Below are 17,298 nucleotides of genomic sequence, written 5' to 3' on the forward strand. Positions count from 1 at the left end.
TCAGTCTCAATAGTACTGTCTTAGTGTCTAACCAATGTTGCTCCAGTGATGATTGGCCTTCTGCTAGATGTTACTTAATCAACTGCTATCTAGATGTCAAAGATTTACAGTTGATTAGGCTGCATAGTTCAGTTGCTATTTCAAAAGTTTCTAGGAAGGGATTATTTTTGTGCTCAAATACCTCTAAATAAAGGGGTCTGCAGTGTGAATAACCCTGGATTCTGAACAGTGTTCACTGAAGCAGATAAAGCTAAGTTAAAGAAGCATTTAGCACTTCAGAATGTCAGCTTCAATAAATATCTGGGGCAGGTGGGGGGAGGTATGTGTGTGTGCATGTCTGCAAGCATTTCTCTCCTTAGCTGTAGTGTATATTTGTATATAGTGTAGAGTATGTAGACCAGAGATCTAAAGCCAAGACTTGCATGTTTGAGACTGGAGTTGAGACTATTATGCCATTATCCTCAAAGCCTGTGTTGGCTCAGTTCAGCAGCTAATGACAATTCTGCGTGCTTTCTCTGTGAAAGAGGACTACTTAATCTTTGGCTGGTTATGCTCAGCACTGGCTCTTTATGTGAAGCATTCAGTAGTGCAAATTTCAAACAGCACAGTGATCAGGTTTGCTTATCTTCATTAGCAAGTGGAACAGATACAACTGGCCAGAAAAGCAAGTTCCGAAAGAGCCAAGCTTTTCAATAAACCCAGGATGAAGATCAGTGAGAAACTGATGAAAGAAAAATATCCTGTCTAGCAGATCAAGAGGAAGTTTTTATTCATTCTTTCTTTTTAGCCAAAAATCAAAACACCCATTATCTTACCCTCTCAAGGGTGGTACTTAAATCATGATAGATTGACAATACTAAGAACCACTATTTCTCTTAAATTTTACATAGCTAAACCCCTCCCCTGCTGCAGCTTTCTTGTGTAAATAACAGTGGCTCAACATACTTTCCAGCAGAGATGTGAGTTTCCAGTCTAAGAAACCTGGAATGTTCCAGCTACTTCAGGCTAATGATCTCTCAAATGCACACTAATATGTTTGATAAAAGTCTCCCAGCATGAGTGCACAGAATGCTTACCATAAGAATGACAGTACTGTGGGCAGGGCAAATCACTGACACCATTTCAGACCGAGTTAGATGCTGGAGGCACAAATTAAAACTGCGAGCTTTCATTTCAGTGGGCTTTGACAGATGGAAGAGTGCATCAAATCTCTAATTGTTTAAACCATTAACTCGTCTTTCCACCTGCATTATCTTTGGAAAGAGCTCAGTTGGAAGCCTTGAACAATTGCTCACAGATTGAATTCAGGAGTGTGTTATTCTAAATAGAATAGAGTTGTCTCTTCCGAAACAGAATGTTTATTTGGCTGCAGCTTTTGTAAACTTACCTTTATTTTCACATTTTCCTCTCAGTTCTGTAAACTCAAAAATAGCCTTTCAGCCTTCCTGCAGATCAATCGATCAACGACCACTGCCTTGGCTACTAGGAATAAGAAAGTCGTATTGCAATTCACAGTGCATTATGACGAACCCCATTTATCTCCAGTCCTTGTAAATGCCACTGCACATGCAGTTCTAAATTATGCCTCCTGGTCTTTGGACTTTCAGCTGTTTACCAAAAGAGAAACTTGTGTAAAGAGCTGTTATAAAAAATTATCTCTACTTCAAACTCTTTTGAAATGCCTTTCCCTGTAATTTTGATCCTCTTTAGGGCTAAAATACATTTTCTGTTAAATCAGCATAAATGTAGAGCACCTCATGATTTCATGTTACTCTTGCTTAGCATTCATACCTTAATATTGTTTTTTAGTGAAGCACCTGTTATATGCTTAGCACTTTCAAAGTACTTGAGAATACTGTCCTCTGCACTATGGGGCTCACAATGTGAAAACAGAGAAGAATGGAACAGGAACAGAAAATCCTATGCATTTATGTACAGTTTAGCTGGACTCACTGTTGATAAGACAACAGAAGGTAGTGGAATTTAAGGACAAGACAGGAGCTTTATGAATGACAGTAGGCAGAAGTCATCCTGGGCATAGTAAGTATAAGCAGAAAGGAAGAAAACAGATGTGTAAGAACCTGAGAAATGGGCATGTAGGATAGTGACGCTAGTGGAGGAAAGGGATAAAAGATTCTCAGAGGAAAAGTTAAGGAGAGGCAAAGTCTTAAACAAGAATTATGTAAAGATTTGAGGGTGAAATTTAACAGTAAACATGGAGTCAGTGGGGAAATTCAAAACACCACAGAAAACAGATTCTTGCCATTGTACAAAACCAGCAAATCTCCAGTGTGATCCTGTTATCCTTGACATGTTTGAATAGTTTGTCACAGCCTATTTTATTGGAACAGACTTTGATAGCCTTGCACACATCAAGTAGTAGTACTCTGATCCACACATAGCTTGTTAGTGGGACACTGTTCAACAAACGTAATGGTTACTGGAATGCTTTTAGTTCAAATGGATTCCATAAAGGGGAGGTGACTGGTCAATGTAAACAAGAGGAGTGAAACAGACCCTTCTCCTGTGTGCAGTCAGTAGTATATATGTAGTCAGTGGGCTAATGTGCATCAGAAAAATTTTCAGTTGTGAAAATTAGAGAATGTTTTCTTTTCTCCTGAACCCATTAAGTAACTTGTATTTCCTCTTGAGAAACAATATAATGAAATTGCCAGATAAAAACATCTGTACAGAGGATAAAGACAAGAACATGATTTTCTACCCTCATGAACACTGGGAATTGCAAGTAAAGATGCAGAAGATCAGCTCAGGAAAACACATCTCAATTACCATAACTGGGAAAAATTATTCTCTCAATATTGTACACAGCTCTCTCTACTCAGAATTTCTCATTAGTATCAATGAGAATTATGTTTGTAGAAAGAGCAAGAGTCCATACACATTTCATTATGTGATTTTTGCTCCTAAAATGAAACTTTAAGAACAAAAAAAAAGGAAAAATGTCCTGAGACCTCTCACTCTTTAACAAATCTCAAAGGGTCATGGATGTTTCTTAAAAGCAGAACTAGACATTCTACTTTAGACACTCTATATATCCAACCAATGGGATTTTAAACACCAACCTACCCCACCATTTCTTCCCTAGCAACTACCATTAAAACCAAAAATAAAAAGATGAAGTTTGTTCAACATGCTGTTATTTAGAGGCAACTTTTCCGGTATTAAGAAGTGTTACAAATATGTATCAAAGCAGACTAAAAATCTGCTTTGAAAACAAGTTTGGACTGTTTAAACTGAAATAACAATTTAAAATAGTCACTTAGGTAGCTCAGAGTATGGGATATGATAGAAAATATTACAAATAGGAGAGCGAAAGGAAGAATAAGACTGAAATAGATTTCATTCATATACTCACACATGTAACCTGATTCAAAGTATTTTTTTATGACAGCCTATAGATTATAGGAATTAAAATATTTTAACTGGAATATGAAACCCAAACAGCCTTCTATGATGTAAGGCATAAATCCAGGTTGAATACCTATGCTGTACCTTTCAGATTCCAGTGTTAACTGTCTCCCCCCCAACCTAACAACAGACATAGAGTTTCTATTTTCACATTTCTCTGCTGGGCCAGTTGTTAGCATGAGGATCTGGGTTAGGATGTAGTCATGTGTGTGGAAGAAAGTTTACCAGTCTGGCTCTCTCCCCAAACAAGCTTTTGACCCACGTGATGTCCAGTAATGTCCAGTAATAGACAGAGATGACCAAGATCCAGGTGCTGGTCTGACAACTGTGCGCGAAGAAATACTGAGCCCAACCCAACCCAGCCTTTTCAAAATATATTTGAAAAGTAAGTCCTAAAACATACCATGCCACAGCAATCCTAAAGTTCTCATTTCCAAAGAAAAAGCCACCAAGTTTTCAAGACTGAACTTAATGCTGAATATATTAAGAGGTTGAAATACCCTATTTCAGAACCAAATAATTACTGAATTAACATTCACTGTTTTTATCAGCATATAAATAGAGCATATTGTCACTTAGAAGTCATCAGTTTGTATGTATAATAATCCTCAATTTTTTTTTTTTTTTTAAACCTAACCAACCATACCAAATACTTTTCTCCTGGATAAAGCTGTAGGAAAACTTCAATGTCAACACATAATCTTTTTAGGGACTATAAGAAATTGAAATACCCTAGATAACTACCCTAATTAAAGGACTAAAAAACAAGGATTTGTTTCCACCATTCAACTTCACTTTCTGAAAAAATTCTTACTCTTCTGAGACCACATGTGATTTAAAAAAAAGAAAAGTGAGATGAATGAACAGAATAGAAAAGAGCAAAACATAAGAAAAAAGACAAAACTACAAAATACTATAAAGGCCATATTCTACAAAACAATAGAAACGTGCAAAAGTTAGAGAAAAAACTTTTGGTTTTGAATCTATTTCCAAAGAAGTTCATGAAAAAACTTCACTGACTGCAGTGCAAGATCAAGTCTACAGTTTCCAAGTTTACCTCAGTACTCATATTTGCAATGCAAGTCAACTGGGGAATTGGTAGGATCCCAGGAAAGCCCTCAGTCTTCCACTGAACTCCATAGAAGCATAGATACAGAGCTAGGAGCTCCTAATGGCAGTAAATGCATAACTACTGCAAAGAAAAATGGCATTTTATTTAATGATCAAACCTGTAATTGTCCTAATGATAACAGAGTATTTTTAACACATTGAAATTACCAACCTGATGCCCAAACAGGGCAAGCATTCAAGAGCTCCCTCGAGTTTTATCTTGTGAAATAGGCTACTGGAGAGATCATATTAAATTAAATCATACAAATAAAAGCATTGGTGCATATCTTGCTGCTTATAGTCATGCTTTTGTGACTTGCTCCATTAAAATAACAAAAATAAATAGCCATTTGGGATGTAGGTAGCAATGTATAACTGTTCCTGTGAGAGCTATAACCATTTTAGTTCATTATATTTATCTCTTTGAAAAATCAGTGGTTCTCAAAGGTATTCATTTTCAAACTAACAGCATTATTGTCTACACTTGTATTAGAGGGCACTGAGGTAATAATTTGAATTTACTTTAGAGTTGCTTGACTGACAAAATGAGCTTGTACAATATTTTAAACAACAGCTATCTTCAACTACAGAAGTGTTCTTAAATAAAAAGAACACAGAATTCCATGAGGAAAAAAAAAATACTTTTCATAGTATGATAGTATACTGATACATTCCCTGATATATTCTTGTACTGATATGTACAAGATGGAGTCCACAAGATTTACACAGAATTTCATATTGGACTGATCTCATTCACAGAGGATAATGAAGAGAGACTTCAGAACAGCTTTTTGCCAGTTCAGAGTTTCAGGTCTAGACAAACTGAAGCCAAAACAGATCAAATGTCTCTGCAATGAGCAGAAAACACATAAAAAACCAAATCCACATCTACTGGATGTTTTATGATGATATTTTCTTTTTTATAACTCCACCTCCCATCTAGGGCTTCTACTTTCAGAAGCTATTTTCTGTCCCTGTAATGAAGAAAATGCTTCTAAAATAAAATCGGTGTTGGTTATGTTACAAATAAGGAGATGGACTAAAGAACCCACTGTGCCTTTTCCACCTTATAATTCCCATTATTAAATAGTAAAATAATAAAAAGTTACTAAACTAAGCATATAATCTTTTACTGTTTTATCAGTTACTGTCTACACACTAATGCAACTTTCAAATAAAATTTCTTCACTATGTACCAGACTCAAATATTTGTGCTGGTGAAAGGTGCTTCTGTGTTTCACAGAGGCTAACAAAGTAGCTGGACATGTGTTCTCATCATCTGCACTGTACCACAAATTACCTCAAAAAGCTGTGTCATTAAACACTACAAGCACAAAAAGAAAGATGGACACTGGGAGAATCTTTTACAAAAGAATGTCATCTGAGATATTTAACAAAATTACTTTCATATAAAGCTGAGAAGCAGTGAAAGGAAGTTGCATTTTTTTTTTTTTAAGTTTTACTCAATCCACTGCATTACTCTGAAAGTTTAAGTTGTGTAATATGACTGTTTCACTTTGCATTGCAAAACACAAAAGACCAAATCTTGTCATAAACATATTTTCCTTAGTTCTACTAATGTTCAGTTCTGCTAACAATTCAGCTGAGTTTACATTTAATTCTTTTTCTAAAGATGGCAAAGTGGCTCTCATAAGGAAAATATATCACCTTCCTAAGAAAGAATGAAAACATAAGGTATGATGACTGTAAAGGATACATTAAGTAATTCAAAACTTAAACAGTCATTGTATTTTCAATCTTAAAATAATCCTGATTTGTAGCATTCATATAGTGATTTCAAAAGAGTAATACAATCTAAAGGTAGCCCTTAAATTCATACTACTTTAGATTAATCTTAGGTTAATTCTATGAACTTGGAACGACTCAGAGAGATGTTCATATAACCTTTGCCCTGCCTGAGAAGCTGGACGATTCCTTCCTTGTTAGACAGCAACAAGCCATTAGGAAACCTTTCAGATATTTTCCTTAAAAGGAAATTTAGTTATGATGAACCACACCCGCTGCATCGCTTTTTTTTTCTTCTTCTTCAGGAATGATGAGATTTCATTGCAATCCTTAGGAGGTTGGCAAAGCTAATAGGAATTGTTCCATTCTCTTCTTATACTCACACGGTCATACTCTTTTTTTAATACTGGCAAAAGTGATCAACTTTGTTTTATTTTCCTGCAATGAAATAGTCAGTAATGAATTCACAGAATCACAGAATGGTTGAGGTTGGAAGGGACCTCTGACATCATCTAGTCCAAACACCCTGCTCAAGCAGGGTCACCTAGAGCGCATTGCAGAGGACCCTGTCCAGATGGCTTTTGAATATCTCCAAGAAAGGAGACTGCACAGCCTCTCTGGCAGCCTGTTCCAGTGCTCTGTCACCCTCACAGTGAAGAAGTTTCTCCTCATGGTCAGACGGAACTGCCTATGTTCCAGTTGCGCTGGTTGCCTCTCGTCCTGTCACTGGGCACCACTGAAGAGTCTGGCCCCATCCTCTCGACTCCCTCCCTTCAGATACTTATATGCACGGATAAGATCCCCCCTCAGTCTTCTCTTCTCCAGGCTAAACAGGCCAGCTCTCTCAGTCTTTCCTCATATGAGAGATGCCCCAGTCCCCTGATCATCTTCATAGCCCTCTGCTGGACTGTCTCCAGTAGTGCTGCATCCCTCTTGTACTGGGGAGCCCAGAACTGGACACAGTACTCCAGATGAGGCCTCACCAGGGCTGAGTAGAGGGGGAGGATCACCTACCTTGATTTGCTGGTGATTTTCTTCCTAATGCACCCCAGGATGCCATTGGCCTTCTTGCCTGGCTCATGCTCCACTTGGTGTCCACCAGCACTCCCAGGTCCTTCTCAGCAGAGCTGCTTTCCAGCAGGTCAACCCTCAAACTATACTGGTGCATGGGGTTATTCCTCCATAGGTAAAGGACCCTGCACTTGCCTTTGTTGAACTTCATGAGGTTCCTCTCCGCCCACCTCTCCAGCCTGTCCAGGTCCCTCTGAATGGCAGCACAGCCCTCTGGGGTATCGGCCACTCCTCCCAGTTTTGTATCGTCAGCAAACTTGCTGAGGGTGCACTCTGTCCCTTCATCCAGGTCATTGATGAAGAAGTTGAACAAGACTGGACCCAGTATTGACCCCTGGGGGACACCGCTAGCTGCAGGCCTCCAACTAGACTCTGTGCCACTGATCACAACCCTCTGAGCTCTGCCATTCAGCCAGTTCTCAATCCACCTCACTGTCCACTCATCCAGCCCACACTTCCTGAGCTTGTCTATGAGGATGCTATGGGAGACAGTGTCAAAAGCCTTGCTGAAGTCAAGGTAGACAACATCCACTGCTCTCCCCTCATCTACCCAGCCAGGCATTCCATCAGAGAAGGCTATCAGATTGGTTAGGCATGATTTCCCCTTGGTGAAGCCATGCTGACTACTCCTGATCATCTCCTTGTCCTTCTCATGCTTAGAGATAGCATCCAGGATGAGCTGCTCCATCACCTTTCGAGGGATGCAGGTGAGGCTGACTGGCCTGTAGTTCCCTGGATCCTCCTTCTTGCCCTTTTTGAAGGCTGAGGTGACACTGGCTTTCTTCCAGTCCTCAGGCACCTCTCCTGTTCTCCATGACCTTTCAAAGATGATTTAGAGTGGCCTAGCAATGACATCTGCCAGCTCCCTCAGCACTCGTGGGTGCATCCCATCAGGGCCCATGGACTTGTCAATGTCAAATTTGCCTAAATAATCTCTAACCCAATCTTCCTCCAACAAGGAAAGTCTTCCTTTCTTCAGACTTTCTCTCTTGCCTCCAGGGCCTCGGATTTCTGAGGGCTGGTCTTAGCAGTAAAGACTGAAGCAAAGAAGGCATTCAGTATCTCTGTCTTCTCTGTATCATTTATTACCAGGGCCCCTGCCCCATTCAGTAGCAGGCCAACATTCTCCGTAGTCTTCCTTTTGTTACTGATGTATTTAAAGAATCCCTTCTGCTGTCCTTCACATCCCTTGCCAGATTCAACTCCAGATAGGCTTTGGCCTTCCTCGTGACATCCCTGCAGACTCTGACAATGTTCCTATATTCCTCCCAAGTTGCCTGTCCCTGCTTCCATTTTTAGCCCTTCCTTCTGTTTGAGTTTTGCCAGGAGCTCCTTATTCAGCCATGCAAGTCTCCTGCCACCTTTGCTCGACTTCCTTCTCATTGGGATGCACCACTCTCGAGCCTGGAGGAAGTGATGCTTGAATATTAACCAGTTCTCTTGGACCCCTCTTCCTTCTAGGGCCCTATCCCATGGGATTCTTCCAAGGTCTCTGAAGAGGCCAAAGTTTGCTCTCCTGAGGTCCAGGGTTGTGATCCCGCTTTTTGCGCTGCTCCTTCTTCTCAGGATCCTGAACTCCACCATCTCATGGTCACTGCAGCCAAGGCTGCCCCCGACCTTCACACCTTCAACCAGCCCTTCCTTGTCTGTTACTGCAAGGTCCAGCAGCACACCTCTCCTCCATCACCTGTGTCAGGAAGTTATCATCAGTGCTCTCCAGGAACCTCCTGGATTGCTTGTGCCTTGCTGTGTTGTTCCTCCAGCAGATATCAGGGTGGTTAAAGCCCCCCAAGAAAAAACAGGGCCTGTGATCATGAGGCTACTTCCAACTGCCTGTAGAAGGCCTCAGCGACTTCCTCTTCCTGATCAAGCGTAGCAAACACCCACAACAGTGTCATCCATGTTAGTCTGCCCTTTAATCCTTACCCATAAGCTCTCGATCTGCTCCTCATCCACCCCTAGGCAGAGCTCCATACATTCCAGGTGCTCTCTCATGTAAAGGGTGACTCCACCACCTTGCCTTCCTGGCCTGTCCTTCCTAAAGGAGCATGTAGCTGTTCATGGCAGCATTCCAGTCATGCGAGCTATCCCACCATGTCTATGTAATTACAATGAGATCATAGTCCTGCAACCACACACAGATCTCTAACTCTTCCTGTTTATTCCCCATGCTGTGTGCATTTGTGTACAGGCACTTCAGAGAGGTACTCGAGCACGCTGATTTCCTAGGAGGGGTGCAAGGGGATTCCCCATAGTCTTGTCTTGTAGGTACTTCCTTAGCTGCATGCAATTGCTGGAGGTAATCTCACTTGAGCCCTGTTTTGCTGACTGCATAGTCTCTTCCATCACCAAATAAAGAGTAAACATTTATGTTAAAAAGCCTAAATTGTTGTGAATGTAATGTAAATTGTGGGAATACATTTTCAGGAAGATTAGGCAAAGATACTATAGGAAACACTGAAGAATTTTTTTTTTTCCCCTCACTATGCATTCTTCACAATTATCAGGTAAGTTTCTAAGGCAAGGAATGGATGCATCTTCCATTAGGTTTATGAAGGGAACAGTCAGTGACTAGAGTGTGTAATTACACTTTGATTTGCCAAAGCTGACGAAGCATTGTTGCTTCTCTCCAGGCACCCTGGAAAGATTCTTGTACACCAGAATTAGTTGACTGCTACCTCACTTATCCTCTAAGCTTTCAGGGTTAAAGAGCCAGCATAGGATAGGGCATCAGTAGAGCCACAGGGAATTGTATCAAAAATTGTGTCAAAGAAATAAAGTGTCATTCTAGAAATTAAATACTCAGATTGAATGAAATGTTGAATGTTGGCATATCTCAGTGCTGTTGGGGGAATATTTTTAAGTGACTGACAGTTTTACTCTATTCTATTCAAAAATACTGAAAGAACAGAAATGATAGGCCAGATTTCAGCCAGTGTGACGTTTCTGATAACCACAGAATTATGTTGGTTTACCTAAACTGGATACTCATCCTCAGACATGATTCCTTTGTTCTGAAAGAGCAAATCATTTAGTTTTAATTTTGGATACTTGGATAGGTCAAGGTTTCCAAATAAAATATAATCAGATGCTTCAGAAAATAGGCTAAGATGAAAAATATTTAAATTTACAGACAAGAGATTGAAAGCAACTAGATGATAACTTTATAAACAGGGGTGGGAAGAAGAACATACCTTTGAACACTGTTTATGATTCTGGCACCAAGCAAGTGACCCATTGTTCTGAAAAACAATGAAAAGATACATGAATATCTAGACTTCTTTAAGAACAGATCTGATCATACAAACAAGTTTAAACAGAATTCACCTTCCAGATCTATTTAGAGAATGATGTTGTACCCAGACATTAGTACCAGTCCTGACTCCAATTCTGATATTGAGTAAAATGCTCAGAAAAGTGTAAAGTGACCACAGAAATGCTAGGAGAGCATTTCATCAAGGCTGGTGGAAAGCTAACTAAAGCCTCCCTTTAGTCCATCTTTGTAAGCATTTACTATCTAGACTTTGTCAGGAAGAAAACAAATGTAAATCCTTTATTTAAGAATTTGATAGGAATGGGCAGTGATTCATGAACTGAAAGTTCATGCAATTTAAAAAAATGCAATACTTAAATTAATGAGGAAAAATAATGAAAAACTTTGAAGTAACTGGAAGTTGGATCAAACATGGCATGAGTTCACCGAAACTAAACTATGCCATTTTTGTTTTACATCTTTGATAAGATAACTGATTTTCCAGATCAGGAAATACTGTAGCTCTCATTTATCTTAACTGCAATAAAACAACCAATACAGTATCACATGCAAAATGATTATTTAAGCCAAAGAAAAAGGGAATATGATGAGAATAGAAAGATATGAAGCTGGCACAGGGACACATAGCAACCTGCTGTTCTACTAAAGGAGCTTCTGAAGTGTGAATTTTGGAAACAACATTTCCCACTAAAACAACAGCTCAGGAAAGAGGTATATGCTCATAAGGTTAACAGATTACACAAAATATTGATGCACTTTCTGTATGGAGAAGGATTAAAACAACGAGAAAGACCTGAGCGACCCGTTGGATGAGGAGCAGAAACAGGTTACAACTATAGCACCAAGTTCATGCATTTAGGAACTTATACATTTCTTCCATAATTTGTGAGCTCATCAGTAGCAAACAGAACAAAAAAAGATTCAGGTAAATTCATTACTTGCAATCTGACTACAATCCATCAATAATGGTGAGCCCACGAGTGAGTAAAGACATCCTTTCAAATTAATTAGGCAAGGTATTTCCATAGGGATGAATTAATGTGACTGTACTATGCCTTCACCTTTGGCACTGAGTGTAGATCTGGACAACAGTCTCTAGGGAAAATGAATTCAGGTCAGCCAGGACACAGAGGGACTAGCAGGACTACTTTCTTTTTTTTTTTTTTTTTCATAAGAGGAGAAGAAAATAACATATATATACACATAACTTTTATTCAGAACATCACAAAAATAAACCCAAGATTACTCTCTGGATGTGCAACAGCTATAACCCAACGGAAGAAATAGATGCATTACCATGCACTGTATCCGAGCCAATGAGACCAGTTTCCTAGCACACCAGCACTCTGTGTTCTCAGCAAAGCTTACAAGCTTAAATACAGAACCATGCTATCAGAGCTATGAAGCCTATGGTTTGGAGCTGGCTTCCTCTCAGGAAATATTTGCGGAGATCATGTTTATGCCTGTCTTCATACATGTATGTAGTCATGCCTTCACACAAGCTCCCACATTTCAAAAATCTTTCCAGCTGTCACAGCAGCTTGACCCCAACACAAAAAACGGTAAAAGAACCAGAATCCCTTTTTACCCAAGATGCTGTACACCAAAAGGACCAGAAGGCAAAGTAGTAAAAGGACAGAAAACAGCACAGATTTTGACTCACATGGTCCCACTAGATAGTTTGCAGAAATTAAAGCTTCTTATAGCACAGAACATAAATCTGCTTTTAACTTTAAAAACAAAGGGTTTTAATGGTATCAACAGGACTGCTTGTGCTTTAAGCTAAGCACACTCATCTATGCACTGCTGGACTAAGTGAATTACAAAAAGAGATCTACTCTGAGATCAGTAGCAGAAACAGACTTTCAGCTAGATCAGTCATCCAGTTGAGGCACCTTGCTTTAGTACTCAAAGATAGGAGCCCAGCTTGCTAAAGATGGTTCCCTAAAAATACCAACAAGTCACTTTCAAGGGCAAATCAGAACCACCTTCCAAATTTTTCTCTAAGCTTCTGTCAGCAGAAAAGACAGAACCGGGGAGCATAGGGTAACTAGGCAAGAAATTTAAGTGTTTCAGCCAGCCAAAATAAATCAGTGCCTTCTGCACTTTGAACAGTAAGCACATTTGAATCAGATAAAAAGCAAAGAGAAGTCAGTGAGAGTTTTTCTGCTAACAGCAGCACAGATTTGGATCAAACATTGGGAAGTTCAGGAACTGATACTAAGGCACTGAATTTGCATGTTACTCTTGCACATTAAAAACCAAAGTAATGCAAATTGTACTTATGCTTTCACCTCAACTTTTTATTCAAATTTCAGGATCTTTTATATACTCCATTTTTTTCATGAGCTGTGATGCTAAAAATTTCTATTGCTGTGATACCTAAGCAGCTCTGGGGACGGTAGGTGTAAAGACATATCCACTGCTATCCATGTCTAAGCTAGTTTAAAAGCAATTTCAAACATTTTTGGTTCATACAATTTAATTTCAATATTTTATAAACATTTGCTTGTCTTATCTTCCCAGTAGTCTATTATGCAATCCTTTTTTCATTTCCTAATATCATATTTATCTCTAATTACTGTAGAATTTGGCTAACTACAAGATTTGTCGGTATAATAGCTGAATATGAGCAACACATAAGGTCCAAACACTTCAAAAAGAAGAGACATAAACAGAAGAAATAAAACTTTAGAATAGCTGTAAATAACATATGCCAGCGGGAATACTTTAGTATTATCCTCAGTGCCATATGAGGATTTATTATTTCCATTTGCAGATCTAGCCAGCAGTAATGTTAAGACAATATTTTATGTGCTACTTTCAATTTCTATCTCCCTTTCTTCTTCATATAAAATGTGACAGAAGTAGCTGATTGCAATAACAGATTAGTAGCAGTTTGCCATTTTATTTCAGTTATGCTGCTGCTTTCCATTGACCTGGAAAAAGCACTCCTGCTTTTGAATTATATCTGTTACTTGAAACAATAATGCAGTAAATGTCCAGATGTGTGGCCCTCCTTCTTCATAATATTTAATGTCTACAAATGTTTTCATTTTTCTACTGAAAATTCTTATGACTTGAATTTAAAAGTAAGTTTAGGAAAACACAAAAGTATTGTTTAGCAACATTAATTTCATACAAACTAACACTGATATGAACGATCTTTCATTTTTTAAGGTGAAAGCAAATTCTACAAGCTTTCTTTGAACAATGTGGTGTCAGAGGAAGCAGGAATGTTAAATGATCACTCTCCTATTTTGCAAATGGGTAATCTAAATTACACGAATGTTTAGCTGTGATTTTTTTTTTCCTGTTTTTAATCCAGTGTACCTGGCTCAAACCATAATTTCAAAGCATCAGAAGTCCTGTATTTTATCTGGAGCATTTTACATGCCTCCAGATTACATCCTCAATTCCCTCACATCTGTTTTTCTTCAAACCCACTCTTGATCTGAATTATGCCAATGAGAGTTTTGACTTTGCCTTTAGTGGTGCATTGGCTCTGCTATGCAGAAATGGCTTTGGGGAGGAGTTAAATACCCCTTTTTATTCTCATCTATAAGCCTCCCATTGGCACACCTTCAGGGCAAGCTTTGAGGTATCCTAATTTGTATGCTAAAGAAAAGAAACTGTGCTCAACAGGGCAAACTGCAACTATTCTATCTTCTCCACACTGACATCACACAAAAGATGTCAGGTAGACAAGACTAAACCTGTCCCCAACATCACATACCTGATAGAGACAAAAGGAACTCAGCCTGAGCCCCAAATGCCTCTCAGACTGCCTGAAATGTAAATGGAGACCAAGATTATTTGGCTTTGCTTTTTTTGTTGGCCAATGAATGTAGAGACAGACTGCCTTTGAAAATTTCCCAGGGATCTGAACCAGACACGTAAAAGGCAAGTGATTACAAAAGTAAAGATAGAAAAAAAAAATAATAAAAATCAGACAAATATTACAAGATTTATCATTCATTTTTTTCCATGATAATTCAAACCACAAATATCTGCAACAAAACTGATAAGTTGGTATCTCTAATCAAGTCTTACCGGGCTTCATTTCAGCAAGTATACGTGCATACTTGCTTTCCACTGGTAAACCACAAATGTCCTTTGGCCTGAACAGTTAAGAGAAACATCTGTGTTTTGTGTCCCCTCATGCCTTGAAAAAAAAAAGTTGTGCAGGATCTTGTAAGACAGAACTACAAATAGAGAGGCAAGAAAGAATCAATCTTCATCTACCTACAGTCTTCCCCCGGGGGAAAAAAAAATAACTGTCACAAACAAAAACAGGCCTTTCATTGGAGCAATGGCAAAAAAAAAAAAAATTTGAGGAAAATTTGCATCTTTGTCCATAGACAACTGTTAGGAGAGACAGCCCTTCTTTTGAAGTGCCAGAAATCAACTGTGCAAAATGAACTAACCATTTAATCTGCTATGACAATACCTGTGTCACTATTAGTGGTTTTGAAGGTCTTTTCTCCCTCGCCCAATCTTCAATTCAGTTTTGAGTGAAACCTCTATCCTACAGAAGTGACGTCTCCTGACAAAGACCTCCCTGCTTGTTTCAAGATGACAAGAAAAGCATAGAAATAAACCCTTCAAATGACAGCCTCCCACTGACGTGAAACAGAGCAATCGAGTAGATAAACCAATAGCTGCTGCAGTGACGAATTTAAGGAGACAGGGTCCCAACATTTTCCTTAACCTTTCAAAAATCTCTACAGCATGAAATTATATGTAATGGTAAAATATCACTTATACTGTGCCTGATGTACATTTCCTCACTGCATGCTCACTAAGACCCAAATTCAGACAGGGACTTAATTACAGCAATCCAGTGCGTTCCCATGCCCAACCCCACTGGCCCTCAGAATGGAATTCACAAATTCTGACTAGCTCATTAAGTTCCCAAAAACCAAAGGAGATGCACCTAGAAATGAACTTCAGAAAAGCCAGTACATTTGGTGGAGAGAGATACCAAACACAGCAGATAGGCTTTCAGAAACAAAAATTTCTTTAGCATTTCCTTTCTCCTCTGCTTACGCACAAACTTAAAGAAGATGTATAAAAAAGGGAATCACACTCCCAAGCCCCTCTCCAGGGCTGTGGCATTTTAGTTATCTTGTTGCATAAAAATGACTGGCTCACACTTTTCTTTTAAAATTTGGCTGAAAAATGAGAAGAGAGTGCCCTTATATAACAGCCAGGACACATGCCCTCAAAGTGTCTTCTTACCAAGCCAGAGGGAATTTAAGTCCTTACGCCCTTTGAAAATACTCTAAGCAACAGGCTAGAGTGAAACCCTTCCAGTGAAATAAAACCATTCTCAGAGATGAACAGGAGATACGTGGAGTGAGAGACAGGAATTAGAAAGGTCATAAGGCCCAATGACAAGGTCCACCTCTGAGAAACAAGGGTGCTGCTTTATGCGAGCATGTTTTTCAGTGTCTTCACTTCTACAAGCTTGTTCATTGTGAGGCAAGTTTGAAGACCACCCATTGGAGAAGACTTGGAGAGAAAAGGGTTAGTATTAGATGAAACTACCATAAAAGACAAAATCCCAGAAATATTCTGGTCCCTTGAATTCTACACAGAGAAGGTAGGAAGGATATACAAATAACTGAAATTTCAATATTTTGTTCCATTTATAAAGTTTCTTATTTCCTTGTAAATTTTATCTTAAGTAAAATTGAATTGCTCAGTAAGGAATTTCTGTTGGCTTATAATGGTTCTAATACAGAATTAATTTAATAAAGCAAGAATCAAAGAATCATAAGTTGAATGTCATTTATCAGGACCATTTCTGACACTTAGACAAACAAGAGTGGTGTTTGCATATACAGCAGCAGTTTCTATTATATTCATTTAATTGGGATACTTCATCCCATCTCAGAAGAAAGTGATCAGACTTTGATTACTTACGCTTTCATCACCTCTAAGCCATATTAAACCATATGACAACCCTAGGTACTACTAGGAAACCCCAGCTAATACAAAACACTGTCATATACTGCAAAAAAACAAGCATTTTAAAGCCTTAAGAATATTCACATAATACTTCAGAATCCCACAGCAGGCATTCACATTTTGATGGTAAGTCTCTTAATCAATGGACATACAGAAGTATCTCCAAATTATGATCAGACCTTTCTCTACTGAATTTATAAAGTCTAAAGCAACTACATTTAAAGTAATTTGCATAAAACAGACGTCATGAACACTCCACTGTCTGTTATCTTCCCACTAAATTTGGAATGAAGTTTGAGATTGTAGTAACATGTAGTAACCACAGCAAGAAAGAAGAAAGGGACTTCAAGATATCGCTTCTCCAAAACCATGCCTCACTTAAGCTTTTCAACTATATATAAGTTCATCAAAAAACACCTTTGCCAACTGTTTGAGTAGGAAATAGGTGAGATGACAAAACAAGACTGAGATTCATATCTAAATATTTTAGAGTAGTCATACTGAATCAAATCAAATTCCAGATAGCAATGTCTTCTATCCAAGAGTAGACTCAAAAAAAATGTTTACTGAAGCAAAATTGTAAGAACTGAATGGTTAACTATCATATTCATATCTTCGAACTTTTTTGTTATTCTCCTCTGTAATTTTTCTATTTCTACTATACCTTTCTTTTTAGATAGAAGGACAACAACAGC

General features: G+C 38.6%; 1 protein-coding gene across 1 annotated transcript in view; it reads right to left on the bottom strand.

The window, feature by feature from the left end:
• ANOS1 (anosmin 1) overlaps positions 1 to 17,298 on the bottom strand; it is a 141,535-nt gene that overhangs the window by 105,355 nt on the left and 18,882 nt on the right. Inside the window, exon 2 of the mRNA XM_067289725.1 lies at positions 10,551 to 10,598. Within this exon, the coding sequence (XP_067145826.1) occupies positions 10,551 to 10,598 (48 nt within the window). The remainder of the gene's footprint in view (positions 1 to 10,550; positions 10,599 to 17,298) is intronic.

Source organism: Apteryx mantelli, chromosome 1 (genome assembly GCF_036417845.1).
Source record: "Apteryx mantelli isolate bAptMan1 chromosome 1, bAptMan1.hap1, whole genome shotgun sequence".
In the NCBI taxonomy this organism is placed as follows: Eukaryota; Metazoa; Chordata; class Aves; order Apterygiformes; family Apterygidae; genus Apteryx; species Apteryx mantelli.